The sequence below is a fragment of the Hyperolius riggenbachi genome, chromosome 2 (genome assembly GCF_040937935.1).
Source record: "Hyperolius riggenbachi isolate aHypRig1 chromosome 2, aHypRig1.pri, whole genome shotgun sequence".
NCBI classification, from domain to species: domain Eukaryota; kingdom Metazoa; phylum Chordata; class Amphibia; order Anura; family Hyperoliidae; genus Hyperolius; species Hyperolius riggenbachi.
The window spans coordinates 83,062,803-83,086,907 of record NC_090647.1 but is presented as its reverse complement, the minus strand read 5'-3'; the positions used below and the strand labels follow the sequence as shown (position 1 = coordinate 83,086,907).

General features: G+C 45.7%; 1 protein-coding gene across 4 annotated transcripts in view; it reads right to left on the bottom strand.

Annotated features, from left to right (window-relative positions):
- Nucleotides 1-24,105, bottom strand: part of WASF3 (WASP family member 3) — a 104,062-nt gene that overhangs the window by 44,598 nt on the left and 35,359 nt on the right. For all 4 annotated transcript variants that reach the window (XM_068266987.1, XM_068266985.1, XM_068266986.1 and 1 more), the window contains 2 exons: nucleotides 23,503-23,597; nucleotides 4,190-4,332 (listed from right to left, as the gene is read on the bottom strand). In XM_068266987.1, the coding sequence (XP_068123088.1) occupies nucleotides 4,190-4,322 (133 nt within the window). In that variant the 5' untranslated portion in view covers nucleotides 4,323-4,332; nucleotides 23,503-23,597. The remainder of the gene's footprint in view (nucleotides 1-4,189; nucleotides 4,333-23,502; nucleotides 23,598-24,105) is intronic.

Genomic DNA, 24,105 nt, shown 5'->3' with positions numbered 1-24,105 from the left:
TGTATGTGTAATGGTACAAGAGCTCTATGCATAAGGTCAATGAGAAGGCTCTTTACAGCACAAGAGCAGACCTCATCTATGCAGATATTCCCAGCGCATAGATTGGAGAGGACCATAATAACACAATGTGAGGGACGATCATAGTTTTTATTTGAGGCTTCATTAATCCCAGCTAGCAGAGCAAAGGTGATCAGAGGTTACCCATCACCCTCAAGATGGCCATACACTTCTCAATGTTTCCCATTGATATATTCAATCACTATGATTGAATCTGCTAGAAGTCATTGCAGTGGATGGCCCAATTGATCATTAGACCCATTTTCAGATGAATTTGGCCGAATAAATTGATCAGTCCAGAAGGAAAATAAAATGGCGGTGGGTCGAGAGCAGAAGCAGATTGATGACTCAGTGTTGCACTGGGTTGAACAGTACAACGCTGTAGATTGATTGATTTTGAATAGATTTCATTGATAAGGGGACCCTGAGACAGGGCCACATGGATAAAATATACATACCTAGGGTTGGAAGAAGCCCTCTGGCCTGGTCGCTCCCAAGCTGTCCTCTTCTGACTTGCCGTTCTTCCACAATTGGCCCCGGAAAGTCAGGGGCCAACTGCGCAAGCGCGGCCAGGTCACACGCATGTTCCCACCGTGTTCACATTGCCGGGAGCGCTCTGTGCCTGCACATTATTACTGCATGGCGCCCGGGAGCGACACAGGGGAGCGCGAACGGCCGGACTGCTCATGCACCGACTGGCCCTGCCTGCCTAATTTTCCAGGGCCAGTAGCGGACAAACGGGCAGCCAGCAGAGGACGGCGTGGGAGTAATCAGGCCGGAGGGGGCTGGAGGAAGCCCCTGGTATGTATATTTTATCCATGTGGTCTCTGGTACACTTTAAAGGAAACCCGAGCGGATATAAAGAAAACCTTTTATACATACCTGGCACTTCCTCCAGCCCTATACGCTTGGATCGCTCCCACACCACCGTCCTCAGTCTTCCCACAGCTCCGATACCGGGTCTCATCACTTCAGCCAGTCGGGGAGCAGTCTACACAGGAGAAGTGCACCCTCTACCGATAGATAGATACGCAAAGAGGGCACTTCTCTTACGTCAGACTAGCTCCAACTGGCTGAAGTGACGGGACCCGGTATCGAAGCTGCGGGCAGCAGAGGACGGCGGCGTGGGAGTAATCCAGGCGGATGGGGCTGGAGGAAGCCCCAGGTATATATAAAACCTTTTCTTTTTATCAGCTCTGGTACACTTCAAATGTGATGAAAATCTATTTCTAGTGTATGGCGCACATCAGATAGATCCCTGTCAGATTTTATCTGGCAGGAATCTGATGGTCGAATCTGGTGACCATCTATAAGTATATGGCTATCTTCAGCGGCACTTATGAGATAAAAAAAATGTGTATTTCAGATGAAAGAACAATCCAAAGGTTTGATTGACATGTTATGATCAGAATGTGCATGTATAGCCAAGCTTCACACACACAGAATGCAGCGGATGCTCCAGCATCCTCACAAGATGGCATGGCCAAGTCACAGAGATAAGCCAATAAAAACTGACCTTTCAAACTCACTAGAAGAGTTTGAAGGCGTATGATATCCTAGTTGTTTTCCATATTCCAGGAAGGTCAATGGTCTTTATGAATGAGAAAGACTAGTTATGGACAAGACCAGTTCATTGCTGGTGGGGCCTTATGCAGAGATCAGATATAAATAGTGTGACGCATACATCATTCGTGGTCACATTACCAATCCAAGTGGTCACTCCAAAGGTAAGTGGAAATATGGAAGCTGTCAAAGAGGAACGGTCACGAAAATCTTCACATTTAAAAACACATACAAATAAGAAGTACATTTCTTCCAGAGTAAAATGAGCCATAAATTAAATTACTTTTCTACTATGTTGTTGTTACTTACAGTAGGTAGTAGAAAGCTGACATTATCGACAGATTTTGGACTAGCCCATCTTCTCATAGGGGGTTCTTAGGGTTTTCTTTATTTTAAAAGCCCTTGGTGATTGGCAGTTGCTCCGTCCAACTGCCAAAATAGTGTACAGCGAGCAGGGAAGCTGGCCAGCATCTTTGTATAAATCTTTTCCAGGGAATGTCTTAATAAAGAATAAAGGCCATACTGAGAATCCCACATGAGGAGATGGACTAGCCCAAAACCTGTCAGTAATGTCAGATTTCTACTACCTACTGTAAGTGACAGCAACATAGGAGAAAAGTCATTTATGGCTCATTTTACTCTAGAAGAAATGTACTTATCTGTATGTGTTTTAAATTTTAAGATTTTCGTGGCAGTTCCTCTAATGTTGAGTGTTCCACAATATCATATATGTGATTGTCTCACAAATCAGTCAGCAAATGGCATCATGGGAATTTTGAGTCCAACTCTAACCATAGTTCTGGATAGTGTGAAAAAGGGTCAGACCTTCTTTCAGACTTTTATTGTTTAGCGAGTGGGGAAACGCTCCAAGAGTGATCCCGGGAATTTATCAGATTGCCACCTGGTGTCGGGAAGGAATTTTTCCCCCTTTTAATGCTAATTAGTCCAAGCAATGTTAGGGCCCATTCACACTTAGAAGCGCAAAACGCCGGCGATTTTTGCTGGAGTTTTGGGGGAGTGATTTTGCCGCAATTTCACGCAGAAGAATCACTGGACAGTGCAGCGATTTCTCCGCGATCGCGTTTAGTTCTTCTATAGCACTGAAACGCGATCGTGGGAAATCTGAAAATGGTGCAGGCTACGCGTTTGCGTTTTTGGGCAATTTGCGGCGATTACTGCAAATTGCCCAAGTAAGAACTTCATAGGGTTTTATGTGTGTGTTAGTGTTTTGCCGAAATCGCCAGCAAAACGCTCAAATGTGACTGGGCCCTAAGGTTTTTTTTTACCGTTTTCTGGATCAACTGAGATATGCAAGGGTGCAGGCTAGCGATAAACCATCATTTCTGGTTGAACTCGCATGTCTTTTTTCAACCCAAACTATGTAAAAAACAGCAACAATTTTTTGTTTTTTGTAAGTTGGAGAAGAGGAAGAATCCATCTAGTTTTCATTCCTAGATTTCATTTCCTGTGGCTGGGACTACAACTTTGTATATTAAAGGACACCCGAGGCGAAAAGAAACTAATGAAATAAACGATTGTATCTATCTTCCTTCTCCTAAAAATGACTTTTTAAGATATTGCACAGTTTTATGTTTAAAGGGGTTCTTTCGCGGAAAAAGTAGGCAGTTAAAAAAAATGTGACAGATGACAGGTTTTGGGCCAGTCCATCTTTTTAAGGGGGATTCTCATTTCCTGAACAGCAGTTTAACTGCCAAAATAGCAAGATACCAGCCGGCCTCCCTAATCACTTGCACACTATTATGTCAGTTAGATTTTGCAACTGTTGTTCAGGAAATGCTGTTGAAAACAAAGAAAGCCCTGAGAATCCCCCCTTAAAAAGATGGACTGGCCCAAAACCTGTCATCTGTCACATTTTTTAACTGCCTACTTTTTTCGCGAAAGAACCCCTTTAAATCTACTTTTTAAGTTTTAACTGTTTTATTGTTTTTTGCTCAATGACACATTCCTTGAAGTATGCCAGAGCTAAAATCTATGAACTATTGACCCTCTGTATCGCTTTCCTACTCTCAGAAGCCATTTGCTGCTAGGAAAGTGTTTTATAGCTGGAATTTCTCATCACTGAGGGTCACACTGTAGTCACTTCCTGTCTGAGTCAGCCACTTACATACCTGATATTTAACTCTTTCAGGCAGAGAAAGCAAAAAAGGAACACAGCCTAGTTATTTGTGTGCTAGACACTGTACATACACATGTCTACCTCATCATGTCACATGTCACCTCGGGTATCCTTTAAAGCCACAAAGTACCAGGGAGGTCCCTGGAAAAAGTGAGGGGACATTTCTCCAAAGTGGACACAGACTGCCATGAATGCCTTTTTCCACAAGATTTAAAGCTAAAATAATAACGTGGACAGCTGTTGTCAAGGTAACTGCTTCCATCCAGCCAGTGAGTATGTGGCTTCAACACACCAGTCTCATACTATGTTGATTTAGTGTCTGTACTTGATTAGCGAATATAAACAATGCATACAATGTAATATTTGTATAATTATATCAACATCATCTGCAGTGGTTGATAAAAGGAAGATAAGAGAATAAAGGCTGTTTACTCAAGCTGCTCAGCTGCCGGATGATGGCTGCCAGTGTATTATTGGTTACACATTCCAGTTCACTAGTGATTGCGTCTGGCACGGTTCCCCGACACAGATGCCTGGGCTCTATGTTCCTCTTGACCAGCGGCATGGCTCACTCCCTGAAACAAAAAGAGGGGGGGTGTCAGAATTTATCAATGCTAATGGGACACCAGCAATCAGGGAAAGGTCTGCAGCAATCTAATATTTGTCAGTTTGGGTAGGAAGTAATCAAACCCCCTCCACTGCCGCATATACTTTCCAGTAGACTTCAGCGAGTGGTTTATGGATTTTTACTGAAATCCGATTTTAATTCTACAGAGTTTACAGGCCGAGCGGGTGATTGGTTAGTGGGATCCATCAATACCAATACGGCAAACGCTCAGTGCATCCATAAACAGGCTATGGAGTCTGAGCGCAGCAAACACAGACCAATGCAGTACACAACGCAAAAGCTTTAAAGGTGTTCCGTAATCACACTAAAACAGAACCAATACAAATCACATTAAAAAAAATGGAAAAAAACAATTTGTGTAATGTTCAGTTCTAACCGTATACAATAATAGATTACCTGTCGCAAGTGCTGCTCTCATTCATTCGCCATTAACGTTATTACTACATATCACACCTAAATAATCTATATGTAGTCAGTAGCTATGCCAATGACCATGGCCCCTATGAAGCAGATATAGTCAAAATGATTAGGAAAAAGTATCTCCAGTATATTTTCACCTTTCCGTGCTCATCCCTTTCATTTGCCAATAGCTTAATCACTGCTAATCACAATGAAATGATCTAGATCTTGTTTTTTTCACCCCGAATTGGGCTTTTTGGGGTTGATATTTGTTTTCAGTAATTACTTTATTTTCTATGCATTTTAAAGGGAAATGCAAGGGAAAAAAATGAAAAAAAAAACACTATTTCTCCAATTTCATCCCCTATGGTTTTAATATAAACACTGTTACTGTACATAAAACCCACACATTTTATCTGCCTATTTGTTCTGGTTATCACAAGATTTTTTTTTTTATATATTCTTTATTTATCACGATTATTCTCCATTAAAGTGTCAATTAAAGTATCAAATACATATAAATACATGAATAATAAAAAACCCTCCCCGTGAAATCCTAGTCCAATATTGCTATATCCCCCCAACAATCCCCTTACGTAGACCTCTGTCCCCCCCCTCCCTCCTCCCTCTCCAGTCCTCCCTCCTGGATCTCCTCCGAGCCTGACCCTCCTCCACTGTCCCCTCCTCCTAGTCCTCTACTTAAGACATGTTCGCAACCTTTTAATCTTGCTGGGAGGGGAACTAGGGTCCCACTCTCCTATCCTGCCATTCTCCTTCCTTACCCCCCACTTCTAGGAGGGGGGGGGGGGGCAGCACCGCTCACAAAGGGAGGAAAGAAGATAGACACAAAGGGAGAAACAGAAGAGACGCAACCGATGCCAGATAGCATCCACCCTGTGATTCACCCCGAATTGGGCTTTTTGGGGTTGGTATTTGTTTTCAGTAATTACTTTATTTTCTATGCATTTTAAAGGGAAATGCAAGGGAAAAAAAATGAAAAAAAAAAACAAAACACTATTTCTCCAATTTCATCCCCTATGGTTTTAATATAAACACTGTTACTGTACATGAAACCCACACATTTTATCTGCCTATTTGTTCTGGTTATCACAAGATTTTAATTATGTCCCTAGTACAAAGTATGGCGATAATATAGTATTTGGAAATAAAGGTGTATTTTTTCTTTGGTGGGTTTTTTTTCCACTATTTTCAAGTGCACGGGAATGCGCACACAGCGTCAGCAGCACTGTCTGACTTATAAAAACATCCTGGAGTCATTAAGAGGCTCTAGCAGGACGTTTTTATAAGTCAGCATGTCATTAAGTGGTTAATGATGCAGGATTGGGGGAGGGGTCTCAGGGTTAATTACTTGCCTGATGGGCGTAATCTATGCAGGCAGGTGATCGCTGCGCCCCCCTCGGAAATTTGGCCGTGGTGTTTTTTTTTTTCCCAAAAGTTCTGCCAAGGATCTGGCCACACCCATCTGCATTGCTATGACCCGCCCCCAGCTCAGCAGCCACTGTCTAATTGGTGTCTACAGAGCTGGGGGTGGGACATGGCTACGCAGGTGGAGGTTCCCAAAGCAGACTTTGGAAACATGGTATAACTGCATTGCTGAGGAGCGGAGGCGGTTCGTCACCTGTGAACGAATTACAGCAGATCAGGAAGTTACCGGTAACCCTGAGACACCCCTCCCCCCCCCCCCCCAAATCCTGCGTCAATAAGACAGATCCCGGCGTGACAGGCTCTGTCCTTTATACTGGAAGCAAAAAAATGCTGCTCAGCAATGCTATCCCATTGTGATTAAGGTCAAACCTGAACTCTTGCACAGAACAGAAGGAAAACAGAGAAATGCACCCTGTATGAATTTAGACAGTTTAGCCTGTGTAATTCGTCCTCATCAGGTGTGAGGTCTTGTTCCCATTGCATTCTGATATCGTGTCCGTTCGCATGGCAGTTTTTTGAGGCATTTTTTTCCCCTTTCCCAGCGCTTGGGTGGGCGCTGCGTTTTTGTTAAAAGCGCTTTTCTAAGCTCTTTTCCAGATCCGTGTTTTAATTCACTCCCTGATGCAAGTTAAGAAGTGAACGTTTCGATCTGGAAAATAATAAATACAATGTATTCATGCTAAAAAACGTGAACGCAATCACTGCATGAAGCGATTTTGTAAGCGTTTTGCGTTTTTCCTATACCTTCCATTCAGGGCAAATCGTCCTGAAAATAGTCCATGCAGCGCTTATGTCAGCTGACACTGCACGGAACACCACAATCTGAACTACACTATAGGAAAGCATGGTGTAGCCGCTTTTAGGGCGCTTTTGAAAAAAACGTCAGCGCTTAAATAAGTCAAAAAGCACCTCTAGTGTGAATGAGTCCTAATAGAGTTTAGCCTATCTTATTCCTCCTCATGTGTGACTAAGAACAAGTGTAATTTGAGTCAGCTCAGGAAACGCGGCAGCTTAGGCAGAGCAGCTAATTTGCAAAGGCAGGATGATAACCCTATGTCTGCTTACATGAAAGCAGGAAGTAGGCACACTGCAGATGTATTGCAGGATTTCTATCAGCTGTAACAAAGAAATGTTTTCTCTTTAAAAAGTATTATTCTGGAAGTTCTGAATTCAGGTCCGCTTTACTTCCATAGCTAGTCTGGACTTCCTACAAATATCAGAAACACACATCAGGCTCTGTCAGAGTGATTCTCTGCCACACGCCACGTCATAAATCAGATTGATTAGTCATGTCTGTAACCCCCCTCAGAGAGAAAGTAATTACACTGACAACCTGGACTGAGCCAATTCTGTGGGGGTGGAAGACAAATGTAATTTTAGCTAAAGATGATGTCTCTTGATATTATTTAAATGTCACTCTAAATAATTAGAGGAGAAACATGTAAACACCTTGCAGTCAGATTTCCTGGGGGGGGATTTAATAAAGGATCTCAGCAGCACAAGGCAATTGTTAAAGCAAACCTATGTTATCTTCAGTCCTAATAATTAATATACATTTTCCTGGAATCCCACCGTTTTGTTTTATTTTGTGTTTACCTGCTAAAACCATAGGATTTAAGTATTAATCGCGTCAGGTAACTATGATTTATTTTTATGTTCAAAAGCCAGCATCTTGAGCTGTTACATTTTTTATAATTATTCCCTGCAATCAAGCGTGTTCCTCTGCCATGTAAGAGTTTTATGGCCGTTATTACCATATTTTTCAGCATATAAGATGCTTTGCACTATAGGAAGCACCTAGTTTTAAAGGGTAAAAACTGGCAGGAGGAGAAAAAAAAAAAGATATAATAAACCTGGTACGTCCATGGTCCAGGATAGTAGATGTTCTCCCCCAATTGTGTCCCCTTTTGTCTACCATGTGGCCTCCGCGTTCTCTTCTGCATACCCTGAATAAATGAAAGCAGCACAGTGGCTATCAGAGACCTCTTCCTCACTGCTCCCCTGGTGCCGGCCTCTGCTGATCGCATCATCAGCAGAAACCAGCACTAAGGGAACAGTGAGGGAGAGGAAAGATCTCCGATTGCCTCTGGCTCTGATGGATGGCAGACGACACGGGTGAGCAAAGGAAGGCACAGAGTCCCCGACATCACGGCCGGTCAGCAGTGACTCCACGTATTTGGAATATTAATTTGTGAAGGAAAAAAAATTTGTCTTATATGACGAATAATATGGTAGTTATCAATGAGAGTTGGGACAGACCCACTAAAGTCTGACTAGAGAGAAACTGGCACACTAGATCACTTTTAGACACGCTTGGGATTGATGGCAATTGCCGTTGCCTTTGTTTTCAAAAGCACTAGGGTAATGAAAAGTAAATAGGGGCAAGCCCACAGGAGTGATCGCAATTAGGGAAATCGCCATCATGGGTCCTGTAGCTTTTTTGGAGCAATTGCGCATCAATACAAAAGATAGGAGTGATTTCACTAACTGGACCAAAAGGAAAAAAAAAAAAAAAAAAAAGGAAATTGCTAATTGCAATCAAAAGTACTAAAATAAAATCACCGGCTATCACAGTAAAAACTTAATACAAAAATGCTAGCAAAAACACTAAACCAATAGCAGCCAAGGAATCAGTGAGATAAAAGAATAATAGGGAACACAGTCTTGGGGTTGTAAATACAGATTTAACGCACGTCAGTTCATATACCCTTTAAAGCTGAACTGCAGTCACCATTTCCCCTTTGCTGCAATAAATTGGCCTCACTATTATGAGTCTTAAGAACTCTCCTGAAAGGGTTAATAGGTTTCCTTTTATCTTCTCCTGGGAGCCTTATTAGTACATTGCACTAAAGATGCATATGCACATGCTATACTAAACTCATCCGACTGTAAGATCCCTTGAAGTCTTCTTCACTGCAGGAAAGCCATAGCAGAAACAGACGCTCCAGAAACTCATGGCTAAAGCTTGCAGAAACACACCAGGCAGTGGCATGGGGTGCACCATAGCTAGGCTGCTACGGGGCCTGTAGCCATTGGGGTTCACAGTGGGCCCCCTCCCAAAGAGCAGAGTAGCAGCAGCGGGAATGCATGGATAAGTAATTTAAGCAGATCCGAGATGAAAAACTAACTATAGCAAGTAACCTGTATATGTATTATATGATTTATCTAAAGTTTAGATACTTTACACAGCAAATCTAGCTGTGAACAGCTTCAACAGAATATGATTATTTCTACCTGTGATACAATAAGAGCAGCCATGTTCTGCTTGTGATCATTACACACAGGCAAGTTGATCTGCATCTCCACCCCTCAGCCTCTGAAAACTTCACTCCCCTCTCCTCCTCCCCGCCTCTGAAATCTCTGGCTAGTAACACCTCCTCCTCCTCCTGCCCAGATTGAGCTCCCATAAGCCCTTGCTACTTGGGTCTCAGAGTGCCACAGGAGAAGCTGTGGGCGAGGCTTGTTTAGTTTATAGGGAATTAGGGTATTAAAACAAAACAAACAAAAAAAAAAAAAAAACTTATTTGGCTTGAGGAATGCCCTATAAACTATACGTAAGGAACACAATTATGCAATGAGTTAAAGTTTATCTCGGAGCCACTTTAATGCACAATTTGTACATTATAAACTTTGTTTTTACGTTCCTGACACAAGGCTGTCAACAACATTCACATAAGGAACTGTCCCCGTTGTGTTCATTGCACCAGATGCAGTTACAAGACAGAGCACATACATGCTACACTATGGAACAAGAATTTAGCTCTGCTGACATAATGTGAAAGGAGTGGGACACTGTGTGACATGATATTTCAGTCCTACCTAATGCTCTGATAAGGTTCAATTCAATTCAAACATGGTGAGGATAACATTTGTAAGGGCTGCTAGCTGACTCTCTGCCTCCAAACACCAACTAGATTAAAGTATTAGCCAGAGAAGATGCTGACATGTTAATCCTCTTCTTATGGAGAGGACTGCTCACACTAAACTCCCCAAGATGTAGATGAGGAGGTCTCTAAGGACACTTTACACATTGGCATATAAAGCCAGGCATATAAAGCATATAAAGCCAGGCAAAAGGCAATATTAAACAAAGGCATATTTTATTAGCAATCGGGATAAGTGACAATGTATAGAAGCAAAGTACTGGGAAGAACGCCATCATGAGCCAAATATGCTTGGAATTGCAGTACAGCTTACACTCTCCTCTGGCTGTAGCTACTGGGCAAACCAGGCAGGTGTGGTCATGTGACAACACAAGAACAGATGCCAGACTGCATTTCCCAAAATGACTAGCTTATGGTAAAAATTCTGGCCCTTATTCAATTAAATTTTGCTACTTTCAGGATTGGGAATTCAGACATAAACCGCTCCAACCTTGTGCGCAGCCTTGGCGTACTAATCAATGGGGAATTGAGTTTCAGAAACCAAATTTCATCTGTAGTTAAATCTTCCTACTTTCATCTGAAGAACATTGCAAAGATTAAACATCTGATTCCCCCAGAGGATCTTCCAACCCTAGTCCACGCCTTCATCACATCAAGGCTGGACTACTGCAATGCCCTTTATGCTGGCCTCCCCAAAAAGGACCTGCGTCGCCTGCAATTAGTGCAGAATGCTGCTGCCAGATTGCTAACAAACCAGCCTCGCCACTGTCACATTACAACGATCCTTCGCTCACTGCACTGGCTACCAGTAGAATGGAGAATACTCTTCGAGATTGGACTGCTGACATTCAAATCCCTGCACAATCTGGGCCCTGGATACATGAAGGACTTGCTGAAGCTGCACCACACCTCTCACAACCTCAGATCAGCTAGATCTATAAACTCTCTATAAACTCCTAAAAAAATCTGGAGACAGAGCCTTCTGTCATGCTGCCCCTACTCTTTGGAACTCCCTGCCACACCCAGTAAAGACAGCACCATCCCTGGAGCTATTCAAATCCAGACTGAAAAGCCACCTGTTTAGCCTGACATTTCCAGATTTATAAAATTCTTCCTCTGTACCACGATAGTCGGAGCCATGCTTATGCGCTTTGAGTCCCACGGGAGAAAAGCGCTTTACAAATGTTATTTGTTGTTGTACTAAATTTTCTCCTAGTAAACAATTTTTCATTTTCAGTTTAAAATAACTTTTTACCACTCCGCTATTGTAAAAGGTACCAAAAAGTAGGTGATAAAGTGCCATCAAGAGTATTTTCTTGGTAACTGGTGGCTTAAAAGGCATTTTATTGGCAAGGTGTGTATCACGTAGGAGAAAAAATAAAAAAAAAAACTTAGAGAGACTCAGTCATACTGCCGTTTTTTTACTTACCCGGGGGTTCCACCAGCCCCATAAGCATTGATGTGTCCCTCGCCGTCCTCCTTAGTGCCTCCGTAAGCCGAAATCTTCTCCGGGAAGCGGCTCAGTGACGTCAGCAGGGGGCCTTCTGCGCACGAGCGGACCTCCTATGCAAGCGCAAGGCCCCAGCTGACGTCACTGACCGCGAGGGACACATCAATGCTTATGGGGCTGGAGGAAGCCAAGGGTAAGTAAAAAACGGCAGTATGATTCAGCTCTGAGTCTCTAAAGGGAACCGGGGGCGAGAGGGATATGGATGCTGACAGGTTTCTTTCCTTTTAAATAATGTGCATTACCTGGCTGTCCTGCTGATCCTCTGACTGTAATATTTTAATTCAGAGACCCTGAACAAACATTCAGATCAGAGGTATATGACAAATCTGACAAGATTAGCTGCATGCTTGTTTCAGGTGAGTGAAAGGTTTCAGGTTAGACACTACTGACCAGAAAGATTAGCAGGACTGCCAGGCAACTAGTATTGTTTAACAGGAAATAAATATGGCAGCTTCCATGGGTCTCACACCTTGGGTTTCTTTAATGTTCGTTTTATATATTGTATTTTTGTATAGGGGACCACTTACCTCATTGCCCTCTATTGTTCCTTCCCCATTTTGTTTGTTTTGCTGCAGGCTGGCCCCCAAAATCGGAGTTTTTATTTGACCAGTTTGGTCGAACATTACGGCCAGAGAGAGGAGGCAGAGCTTCTTTTCCCTGCTTAGTCACTCCTCCGTCATCTCCGCCCCTTTGCTCCGCCCTGTCAGTCGCGTTACCGCTGATGAGCGGCTCCCTTGCTCTCATGTTTTTGCACATATCGGGGCAGTGGGGGAATGTCATTTATATCAATTATCTACAAAGTGAAGGTGCGATCATACCTTCACAGGTAGTGTGTGGAGTGTGTGGATGTAGTGTGTGTGTGTGTGTGTGGAGTGTGTGTGTGGAGTGTGTGTGTGTGTGTGTGTGGAGTGTGTGTGTGTGTGTGTGTGTGTGGAGTGTGTGTGTGTGTGTGTGTGTGTGGAGTGTGTGTGTGTGTGTGTGTGTGGAGTGTGTGTGTGTGTGTGTGGAGTGTGTGTGTGTGTGTGTGTGGAGTGTGTGTGTGTGGAGTGTGTGTGTGTGGAGTGTGTGTGTGTGGAGTGTGTGTGGAGTGTGTGTGTGTGGAGTGTGTGTGTGTGGAGTGTGTGTGTGTGGAGTGTGTGTGTGTGGAGTGTGTGTGTGTGGAGTGTGTGTGTGTGGAGTGTGTGTGTGTGGAGTGTGTGTGTGTGGAGTGTGTGTGTGTGGAGTGTGTGTGTGTGGAGTGTGTGTGTGTGGAGTGTGTGTGTGTGGAGTGTGTGTGGAGTGTGTGTGGAGTGTGTGTGTGGAGTGTGTGTGGAGTGTGTGTGTGTGTGTGTGTGTGTGTGTGTGTGTGTGTGTGTGTGTGTGTGTGTGTGGAGTGGGTGTGTGGAGTGGGTGTGTGGAGTGGGTGTGTGTAGTGGGTGTGTGGAGTGTGTGGAGTGTGTGCGGAGTGTGTTTCCCAATGGCTTTAAGAAAAGAAAAAAAAAAAAAAAAAAAAAGTATATTGAATAAGGGCCCCTTTGTTTAGATGAGGTGGTGAGATCTTGCAATTAGGGATGGTTAATGAGATGCAAATAATTTCAGGTTAATGCTGAATTATGCAACTTGTGTATGCAAATTTATACAGCTTGAAAATGGACCAATCAAATTTTACCTCAGCAGGATCTGATTAGTTAATTTTCAAGCTGCATACATTTGCATACAAATTTGGATAATGCTGCATCAACTCGAAATGATTTGCATTTCATCCCTACTTGCAATCAACTCTCTGTCTTCAGTTTAAAAAAAGTACTGCTCCGAAGGTGATAGCTATAATTTACACTAATCAATACCATTGCTTTGAGGATTTGCCTTTTTCAGGTTTGTTTTTGCTATAAACTAGGACTGATTAGGATGTTACCCCATCTACATTTAAAGAAAGGTACCACAGACATTTTAGTGTAATTTGCCTTCTTAAAACAGAAGGTATTTGCGATAATTCAGCTTTAGGAGAGCGACTATGGTCTCCCACAATGCATCACTACTGAATATGCAAATTATCTTTTTCTGCCCATGAAGCCTGCTATACAGCAGAGAGGATTCCAGCACCTTTGATCCAATATAACAGGGGTGTCCAAATATGTTGGACCAAGGGCCATATCATCATTCTTGAGATAGCTGGGGGGCAGAACTAGCAAAATGAAACACATTTTTCTCTTATTGTCCCAAGGGTACAGTATGTCTATTATATTTTGTTAAATAAAACATTTTTACAGAAAATAAACCATATACTATGTGTGCTGTCAGCATGACCCTCTTCAGTGTGCAGTGGCAGCTTCTAAGGAGTGGTCCCTGCTGCTGACATAATGGCAGCTGCTAAATAGTGGCTGCTGCTGGCATAGTGGCTATTGTTTGCATAAGTGGCTATCAGTAATCACTATAGGAATACAGTTCCAGCAGCCATTTCTTTGTAGTCCTATAGAAATTCCTAAGGGACTAAGCAGAGGGGAAGGGGAGGCAGAGTGGTGACACAGGTTTGCCCTAAAAAATTATGCATATGGCACCACAGAAATGGCCTACAGGTGGCAGGCAATTAAATGCTATAGGTGGCCATACACTGGTCGATTTGCCATCAGATCGACCAACAGATAGATCCCTCTCTGATCGAATCTGATCAGAGAGGGATCGTATGGCTGCCTTTACTGCAAACAGATTGTGAATCTGTTTACTGCAAACAGATTGTGACCGGGGGCGAGTCCCCAGTCTCCGCTGTCTTCTTCACTCTAGGCTCCAGCTTCACTTCACTTCCTGTCCAGGGAATTTTAAACAGTAGAGGGCGCTCTACGGTTGAAACTTCCTGTTGCAACAGGAAGTAGTAAAGCGGGGACAGAGGGGATACGCGCCGGCCGGATCAGGTAATGTATTGCCGCTAGCGTCGGTCGTCGGACATTCGAACGCCGCTATCGACCCACTCCCGACTTGCCGGACAGATCGACGGGAACGACTGATTTTGGACGGAAATCGATCGTTCGGTCGGCGTTTGCGCAACGATTTCACAGCAGATTCGATCACAGTGATCAAATCTGCTGTATATCGGTGGGAAATAGTGTAAGTGTATGTGGCCCCTTAAGAAAGGCTTTGAGGGCCACTGGGAAAGGCTTGATGGGCCACATTTGGCCCTCAGGTTGGGCTTTGGACATCACTGCACTATAAAAAGTCCCTGGCAGCCACCATCTGCAGTGCCCTAAGTTAGGCAGAACAAGCATTTAGCTCACATGACACCGCTCATCGCCGCATCTCCGGCGCATCCCCGGCGCAGGACGGACCCCTGCCTCGCAGTGGAACAAGCCGCCCTCACAGAACCCAGCGAGACACACTGCCCATCGCCGCATCTCCGGCGCGGCGTCCGCATGCAGGCTCCTCCGCCTCGACACAGGTGAGGCTGGCCCGCTCCTCCCCACTGAATCGCGGGCTGAGGCCACCACTCCCGTACTGCACCGCCAGCTGAAGGCCTCCACTCCAGGCCGATCTTCCTCTGCCCCGCATCGCCAGCTGCTGCCTCCACTCCAGGCCCGATCTTCCTCTGCCCCGCATCGCCAGCTGCGGCCTCCACTCCAGGCCCGATCTTCCTCTGCCCCGCATCGCCAGCTGCGGCCTCCACTCCAGGCCCGATCTTCCTCTGCCCCGCATCGCCAGCTGCGGCCTCCACTCCAGGCCCCCCCACATGTGGATCCTTCCTCTGCACCGCCAGCTGAGGCCTCCCCACGTGCCGATCCTCCTCCACACCACCAGCTGAGGCCTCCACTCCAGGCCTCCCCACGTGCCGACCCTCCTCTGCAACGCCAGCTGAGATCTCCTCAACAGGCCCCCCCACGTGCCAATCCTCCTCCACACACTGCAGTATACTGAAGTCCCTCAGCCTCCGAACAGAGACGGCTGGTAGTCCACTGCTCCATCAACTTCACACAGGATACACCAGGTGAGAGTCCAGTCTGCTGGGTCTGGTGCATCACTGTGATTGTTTCTGTGTAATGCTGGCTGCTGAGGTAGCTGCCAGAATATTTCCCTGCCTTCCACCAACCTACCTAGCACCGCTGAAGGGCCACCTACTTAACCACTTTACCACTTACCTACCTAACACTGCTTCCTGGGCTACGGCCACACACCACTGCATTTTCACCTCTGCAGGCAGGCTATATGACCATGCGTATCTGTTTGTTTTGATCTGCGGAGGGGTTACAATTTGAACTGTACTAGCGGGGGTTCACTAAAGGGTCGTTGCGCTGTTCCGCAGGAGGGTGATGAACTGGGGCAAACTGCTACCGTGGCTTGAGGAAATATGGACTGTGTTGCACTGTTTACAATGTCACATAGGGACTGTTATCGTAGCACACTGCGTTTGACACAATATTAAGCTGGATTGCACGGTTACTGTAGCTGGGTCGCAGTATGGACTGTATCGTACTGCACCGCTGAGCAATCACTGCAAGTGGCCTCGGCGCCCACTTGGCGGCCCCACACCCATGCCCTCTCAACCCACACGCCTCACCTACACCAGATCACAGCTCCTTAAATGGGAACCCTGCGCAGCCCTACACCCAGAGGACAGGCTCCTGTTTGACTCAGTCTGGAGCCATATCCAAATAATCACTGCCCCAGGGTCAGGGCCCCATGGCGGCCAGCGACGGAGAGGCTGCCGAGCCGGCGTCCGCGTGAGACTAAGAAGGAAAGGACTGCGATCAGCCATCCCCGCGGTCCTCCTGGCAAACGTCTGCTCTCTCACATATAAGTTAGACGAACTGCGGCTCCTCAGCAACAGGAGGGAACTTGGCAGCAACACCCCAGTCTTCTGCTTCACAGAATCATGGCTACACGACGGCATCCCTGACAGCGCCCTCCATCTCCCTGGCTTCAACATCATCCGGGCAGACCGCGACAGCAAGCTCTCTGGGAAAAGGAGAGGGGGAGGCATCTGTTTCTACATCAGCTCTGCCTGGTGCTCCAACACCTCTGTTCTCGCCAAGAGATGCTCCCCAGTCCTGGAGCTCCTTCTGGTAAACTGCCGACCCGTTTACTCACCCAGGGAATTTTCCTCCTTCGTTCTTGTTGGGGTGTACATTCCCCCTGACGCTGATGTCAAAACGGCCCTGCGCGAACTCACCGACACCATCACACAGTGGGAGACGTCCCTCCCGGACTCGTTATTCATCATCTTGGGGGACTTTAACAAGGCCAACCTACGCCAAGAGCTGCCACGCTACCACCAGCATGTCACCTGCCCCACCAGGAACGCCAACACTCTGGACCACTGCTATACGGTCCTGAAGGATGCATACAAGGCAACCCCGTGGGCAGCACTAGGCTCATCGGACCACTGCATCATTCACCTGATACCCACCTACAGGAGACGCCTGGAAACTGCAAAAACAGTCCTAAGATCCAGCAAAGTATGGTCGGACGAGGCTAAACTTCAACTTCAAGCCTGCTTCGACTGTACGGACTGGATGGCTCTGGAAACACCGAACCTAGATGAGTGGGCAGACATTGTATCCTCGTACATCAGCTTCTGTGAGGACCAGTGTGTACCTACAAAAATCCGCAAACACTACCCCAACGACAAACCATGGTTCTCCAATAAACTTAGGCAATTGCGCAGATGCAAGGAACTGGCGTTCAAGTCGGGTAACCGTGAGGAGTATAGGAGGGCAAAAAACACCCTAAACAGGGAACTGAGGGCCGCCAAAAAGAACTATGCGGTAAAACTGGAACAAAACCTCTCCTCAAGGGACACAAGGACTGTCTGGAAGGGGCTTAAGGCTGCCACGAACTACAAGCCCCCACCCCAGCACGCAACCCCCAGCTCCGAGCTTGCCGAAAACCTCAGCGAGTTCTATTGCAGATTTGAGAACCTGCCAGTTCCAGCAAGGCCCCCTGAGCCTCCTGCCCTCTCCCCTGACTTAGCTGCCCCTCCCCCAAGCCCACCCCCTCTAGCGGTGAACAAGGACGATGTCAGGAAACACTTGTCAAAGTTAAAGGCAAGGAAAGCCTCAGGTCCAGACGGAGTTTCACCAGCCTGTCTGAAAACTTGCGCGCAGCAGCTTGCTCCTATTCTCTCATCCATCTTTACCAAGTCCATCCAGGAAGGCAGGGTCCCTGCTTGCTTCAAGAGGTCCACAATCATCCCTGTCCCCAAAAAACATGGTGTCTCAGACCTCAACAATTTCAGGCCGGTGGCTCTCACATCTGTCATCATGAAATCCTTTGAAAGCTTGGTTTTGCCTCTCCTCAAGCTGTCCACTGAGTCCCTGCTGGACCCGTTCCAGTTTGCGTATAGAGCAAACAGGTCTACTGACGACGCCATAAACATCTGCCTGGAGCTCGTAAATGAACACCTGGATAGACCTGACTCATACGCCAGGATCCTTCTACTTGACTTCAGCTCGGCGTTTAACACCATCAGCCCCCAAATACTTCGAGAGAATCTTGCTGCCCTCGGAGTCCACCCTACCCTTCGCCTCTGGATCACAGACTTCCTAAGCGACAGATCCCAGGTCGTCAAGCTGGGCACTATCATCTCTCAACCAAGGACCACCAACACAGGGGCCCCTCAAGGTTGCGTGCTGTCGCCGTTCCTATTCTCCCTATACACAAACAATTGCAGGTCCACTGCAAACTCCGTCAAAGTCATCAAGTTTGCGGATGATACCTCCATTGTTGGCCTCATCTCTGGGAATGATGAACAGGAGTATCGCCTTCAGGTTGACAGAATTTGCCACTGGTGTAAGGAGAACGGCCTGGTCCTGAACACTGGAAAAACGGTTGAGATGATTGTAGACTTTAGGAAACAAGCCACCACCCCACCCCCGATCAGCATTGATGGCATGGTAGTTGAGAATGTCCCCTGCACCCGCCTCCTCGGCACGACAATCTCTAAGGACCTGACTTGGAAAGCCAACACAACCTCCACCCAGAAAAAGGCCCAGCAGAGACTATTTTTCCTACGTCAACTGAAGAAGTTCGGTATGGCCCATGAGCTTCTGACGAGCTTCTACACAGCCACAATTGAATCTGTTCTCTGCTCCTCCATCCTGGTCTGGTACGCTGGCTCCTCCGCCAGCGACAGACACAAACTGCAGAGGGTCATCAGATCAGCGGAGAGAATCATCGGGAAACCACTCCCCTCTCTTGAACAAATCTTCAACTCAAGACTGTGCTCCAGAGCTCAAAAAATAGCTAACGACCCGTCCCACCCAGGCTTTCGCTTCTTCAGTAGACTCCCCTTAGGCCGGAGATTCCGATCCATCTACACCAGGACCACAAGGCACAAGAACAGCTTCTTCCCCTCAGCCGTAAACTACCTGAACTCTTAGACTCTAAATCTGACCGCATGGTAGCATATTGCTATGTGAATGTATCCAAATGTGACCAATTTCTATAACTGTATCTTTATATTGTTGATGCGTACATGTAGTTGTATTGTATGTCCTGTTCTTTCTCACACTTGCCCTGTACTTGCCAAACCCAATTCCGGGCACGGCCCAGTCGTGCTTGGCGAAATAAAATATTCTGATTCTGATTCATTCCTCTTCTCTAGAGTCAAGGACAACTTTTCTGCAGCCATTAGCTTCTCATACACAGAAGCCAGTCTAGATATGGTACAAGAGGAAAACTGCAGAAAAGATGGTAATAAGTACAGCTCTACAGCGTGAGACCAGTGACCTGATTTATAGCACAGAACTGTATTTTAGCTGAAGTATAACCTAAATTCCTCTCCCAAGCATTAGAAAATGTCGCTATACAAAGCCTCAGGCAATTATCCTGTAGGACAGATCTGTCAAGTGAAATAAAACAGCGGTGTGCAAGGTGAAACAGTACTTATTAACAGAACAATAACCTTGCGATTCCACTTACTGAACACGAGACGTTAAAGCAAGAAAAATCTACTTCTGGGTCTGTAGGAGAGAATCTCCATGTTATGCACTTCACAGGTGACATGCTGTTTTCTATATGCTAGGTTTTTCTACAATAACAAATTTATGGAGTTGCTGTGTTGACGTTTTACTTACTAAGCCCGATCAGGTCTGCTCTACTGCGTAGGCGCAAGGAGTCTGTGCAGTAGAGTGGACCCGATCAGGCTCCCTATTTCCGCTGGAGTCCATTGGAAAGCTAATACTGCGCCTGCGTAAGGTTCCACGCGCTGGATCCCCTCTGGTGAGGAGGACGGGAAGCATCTTTAGGATCCAGAGGCTTCCCTTTCCTGAGGCAAGTACACCCCATGGGCAATTTTTTTTGCCTTCAGGTACACTTTAAGAGAGGGGGAAGAGGAGGAGATCGGAGGGAACATCACAGCAAGCTTGCCTCTTCCTGTCTGATATTTGACTTTAGCCAAACATTAACCACTTAAGCCTACCTGGACGTATATATTTGTCCAGTGTAGTTGTGGAGACTGCACCACCAGTTTGTTATTAAATGAGGCATATGTGGTATCATTTTAACCATGACGAGTTGTTGAATACATTTTGGGGTGTCTTAAATCTTGGACACACGTCACATAAAAAATGGGTAGGGACAAACTGAATACACATAAAAAAGTAGTTTTCAAAACTATGATCAAACTTGGGAAAGGCTTAACAAAACTACAAGAGACATATGTGGTAACATTTTAACCCTGATAAGTTGTGGAACAGAGTTTAGAAAGTTTTAGGGAAAATACCGCTGCTCAGAGCGGCAGTCACACCCGCACCTGTCGCTTAAACACTAGACAAGAATACTCATCCAGTTAGCCTTAAGCGGCGCCTATCTGGACGAGAATATTTGTCCAGATAGGCTCACCGTATTTACCCGAGGATAAGCCGAGTTTTTGGACCCCAAAAAGTAGCCCAAAAGTGGGGGTCTCGGCTTCTACTAGAGTCTCTACTTTGAATAACCCCCAGTGCCTCCCCGCCTCCACCCCCGGAGTGCTCCCTCCACCATATGCGGGTGCAGAATTGTGCCGAATGCTAGGCATATTGGTGCGAGTCATCTCCGAGTCTTTCTCCCTGCAAGCTGACCTCTCACCAGAGGGGAGCGATGTATGCAGTTTTTCAGCTTCCCACGGGCCTTTCTCCCTGCCACTGCTCACCAGAGGATGCGATCTTGCTTTTAGCTTCTTCCCGCTGGCGGCTCATAGTGGAGTGCTCGCTCTCCCATCCACGCTGACTGCCGGAGTCTCATATCTATGACGTCAGGCAGGGGCGCACGTCATAGATACGAGACTCCGGCAGGCAGCGCGGATGGGAGAGGAACGCTATGCCGCTATGTGCTTCACTGCCGGGGGGAACAGGGGGGAGAAGCTAAAAGCAACATCGCATCCTCTGATGAACAGTGGCAGGTAGAAAGGCCCGTGGGAAGCTGAAAACTGCATACATCGCTCCCCTCTGGTGAGAGGTCAGGTGGCAGGGAGAAAGAGACTCAGAGGTGACCGCACTATGCCTAGCATTCTGCACAATTCTACACCCGCATGTGGCAGAGGGAGCACTCGGGGGTGAGCTGCACCGCAGGTAACATTAATTCAGAGAGGAGCTGTGCTGTACTGCATATGCTGGGGTGCATATATGGGACATTCCAGTATACATAGACATATATGGTAAGCCTAAAGTACTTACTATACACTAATATGAATTTGCGTGCCAGTGTGCAGTGTGAGATTTTTCTTTTTCTAGGGTCACATTAAATGGCTGTATGATTAAATCACTTTAGTTTTAGTGCTTACTGAACATTACAGTGAGAGATGTTTGGCAGCATACTTATAATGGGAGATGATCCAGCCTGCATACTTTGCAATACAGAATCTGATTTATTTATAAAAAATATGCCAACTGGAGAGCTGGAGAGTGGAAACTGGGAACTGGAGAGTGGAATCCTTGTCCTCCTGAGGTTATTTTAGTGTGTCTGAAGACTGAAACTGTGTACATGCTTACAATGGTACTTGGCGGCTGGTGGGTGATTGCTCCGTTGTTGTAGCATTTCCTACTCCCGGCTTATGCTCAGATCAAACATTTTATCCAGATTTTTTAAGGGAAAGGTTGGGGGGGTTGGCTTATACTCGGGTCGGCTTATACTCGAGTATATACGGTAAGTGGTAAAGGCAACCTGTGATCACTGAAACTGCACAGGAAGGGGCGAGTATACAATGTGTTCTAGTTTGAATCTATCCAGAGTTCTACTTTCCAGTTAGCCTGTGATGAGGCTGACAGAGCAGAAAGATGGCTAATGAGATACTAATCATTATGGCTAGCATGCAAATGTAGTGCATAATGTATGAAGCTTGGAACTGGGTCACTCGAAAGTACCTCCTGACCATATTAAGTGGACTAATTTCAAGCTGCATAAAATCTGCAGGCAAACTGGAAGTATTAGAACCTCACTGACCATCTACTCCTGAGCAAAACACACTGAGAATCTTCAGTGCGTTGCTAAGCACTATCACCAGGTTACTGTAATGTGGCCTGAAGATGTTGCTAGGCAACACTATACAGCACTGAAATTCTCACATGGCTGCACATCACAGAAGAGGAAACTTCAATTCTCCATAAATAGACAGAAGTTTGCAGTAATGTGCAGCAATAGAACTACAGGCGTTCACAATTAAGGTACAATAAAAATGTTCCATCTTCCCGCTTATTTGACCAAAATGATGGAATCTGATAACATTTTAAAAGAATCTTTTTTCATTCAAGAAAAAAATCGATTATCCATTTTTTTCAATAAAAATCTGATTGGACATGTTGGAAAAATCTATATATTCGATCGAACAAAATTAACTAATCGAAAAAAAATGAAAAAAAAAATTGTACCATGTATGGGCACTATTAGAAACATCACCAGCCGTGTCTACCGTATTTTTCGGCACAAACATGGGGAGAAAATACCTTCCTTGTGTCTTAAAGAGACACTCAAGCGGGAAAAAAAATGATATAATGAATTTGTTGTGTAGTACGGATAATTACTAGATCAGTAGCAAAGAAAATATTCTCATATTTGTATTTTCATATAGTGTTTTACTAACATTGCATCATTCTCCAATATGTGCAGTTTACACAACACTCAGCATTCTAAATGTTTTTACAGAGCAGGCTGTGAACTATTGACCTGTCCTCTGGCAGAGAAAAAGAAAATCCTTGACTGACAGCTCTAACAACAACCTTCAGAACTCAGAGCTCTCTGCCACTTTGAAAGTCATAAAGCTCACTTTCTTTTTTGCATAGATAACAACTGGAGTCTCTTAACTCTTCCTGTACTGGAAACATTAGACTTATGTCTCTGCTCCTAAGGTTTTATTTCTGAGCTGTACTACACATGCAAATCATCATATCAATTTTTTGTTCCGCTTCAGTGTCTCTTTAAATGCCAAATACAGAGAGCCCCTGACTTACTAACGGCCACTGATACATACCGCTGACCCATCGCTAATGACGCGATCAGTAGAAGCCAGCACTAGGGGAGCCGTGAGGGAGAAAAGAGGTCTCTGATCAGGGATGGATTAGGTGAGCCACTGAGCCGTGCTGTCACTACTTTACATTATTCAGGAGTGGAGGAGGACACAAGGGGGACAGAAGGGGAGACACGGGGGACAGGAGGACACCTGTGGGACAGAAAGGGACACAGAAGCACGGGGGACAGAAAAGGACAGATGGAGAAACACGGGGGACAGAAAAGGACACATGAGGTACAAGAGGGACACAATTGGGGGGAGAACATGTACAAGATGCTCCTGCAACATGGATGCACCAGGTTTAGGATATATCATTTCCCCTGTTCTTTTTCCCTCTAAACCTAGGTGCATCTTATAGTCCAGAGCATCTTATATGCTAAAAAATACAGTACCGTATGCAGTTTAGACTTGACATTTAGTGTTAAAACTCACCTTTGTATTTCTAACTGCAAACTCTTGCATGAAAATACTTGAGAATGAGGAAAGCATGGATTCTTGTGCACAGAATGGATCAGGATGTGCAAAATCTATAAAGGAAAAATGAGGTGCATTACAAAATGCTTGACAAACAAGAGCACTTACAGCACATAACCACCTTGTAAAGGTAACATTTACTGAATATAGCTTAAAGAGAACCCGAGGTGGGTTTGAAGAATATTATCTTCATACAGATGCTGGATCTGCCTATACAGCCCAGCCTCTATTGCTATCCCAAACCCCCCCTAAGGTCCCCCTGCACTCTGCAATCCCTCATAAATCACAGCCACGCTGCTGACAAACAGCTTGTCAGAGCTGGCTGTGTTTATCTCTATAGTGTCAGTCTGCTGCTCTCCCCGCCTCCTGCAGAACTCCGGTCCCCGCCTGCATCCTTTCCCTCCCTGCTGATTGGAGGGAAGGGACAGGGGCAGGGACCGGAGCTATGCAGGAGGCGGGGGAGCAGCTGAGACTGACACTACAGATGTAAATACAGCCTCACTGCACGGCTGTGATTTATGAGGGATTGCAGAGTGCAGGGAAACCTTAGTGGGGTTTGGG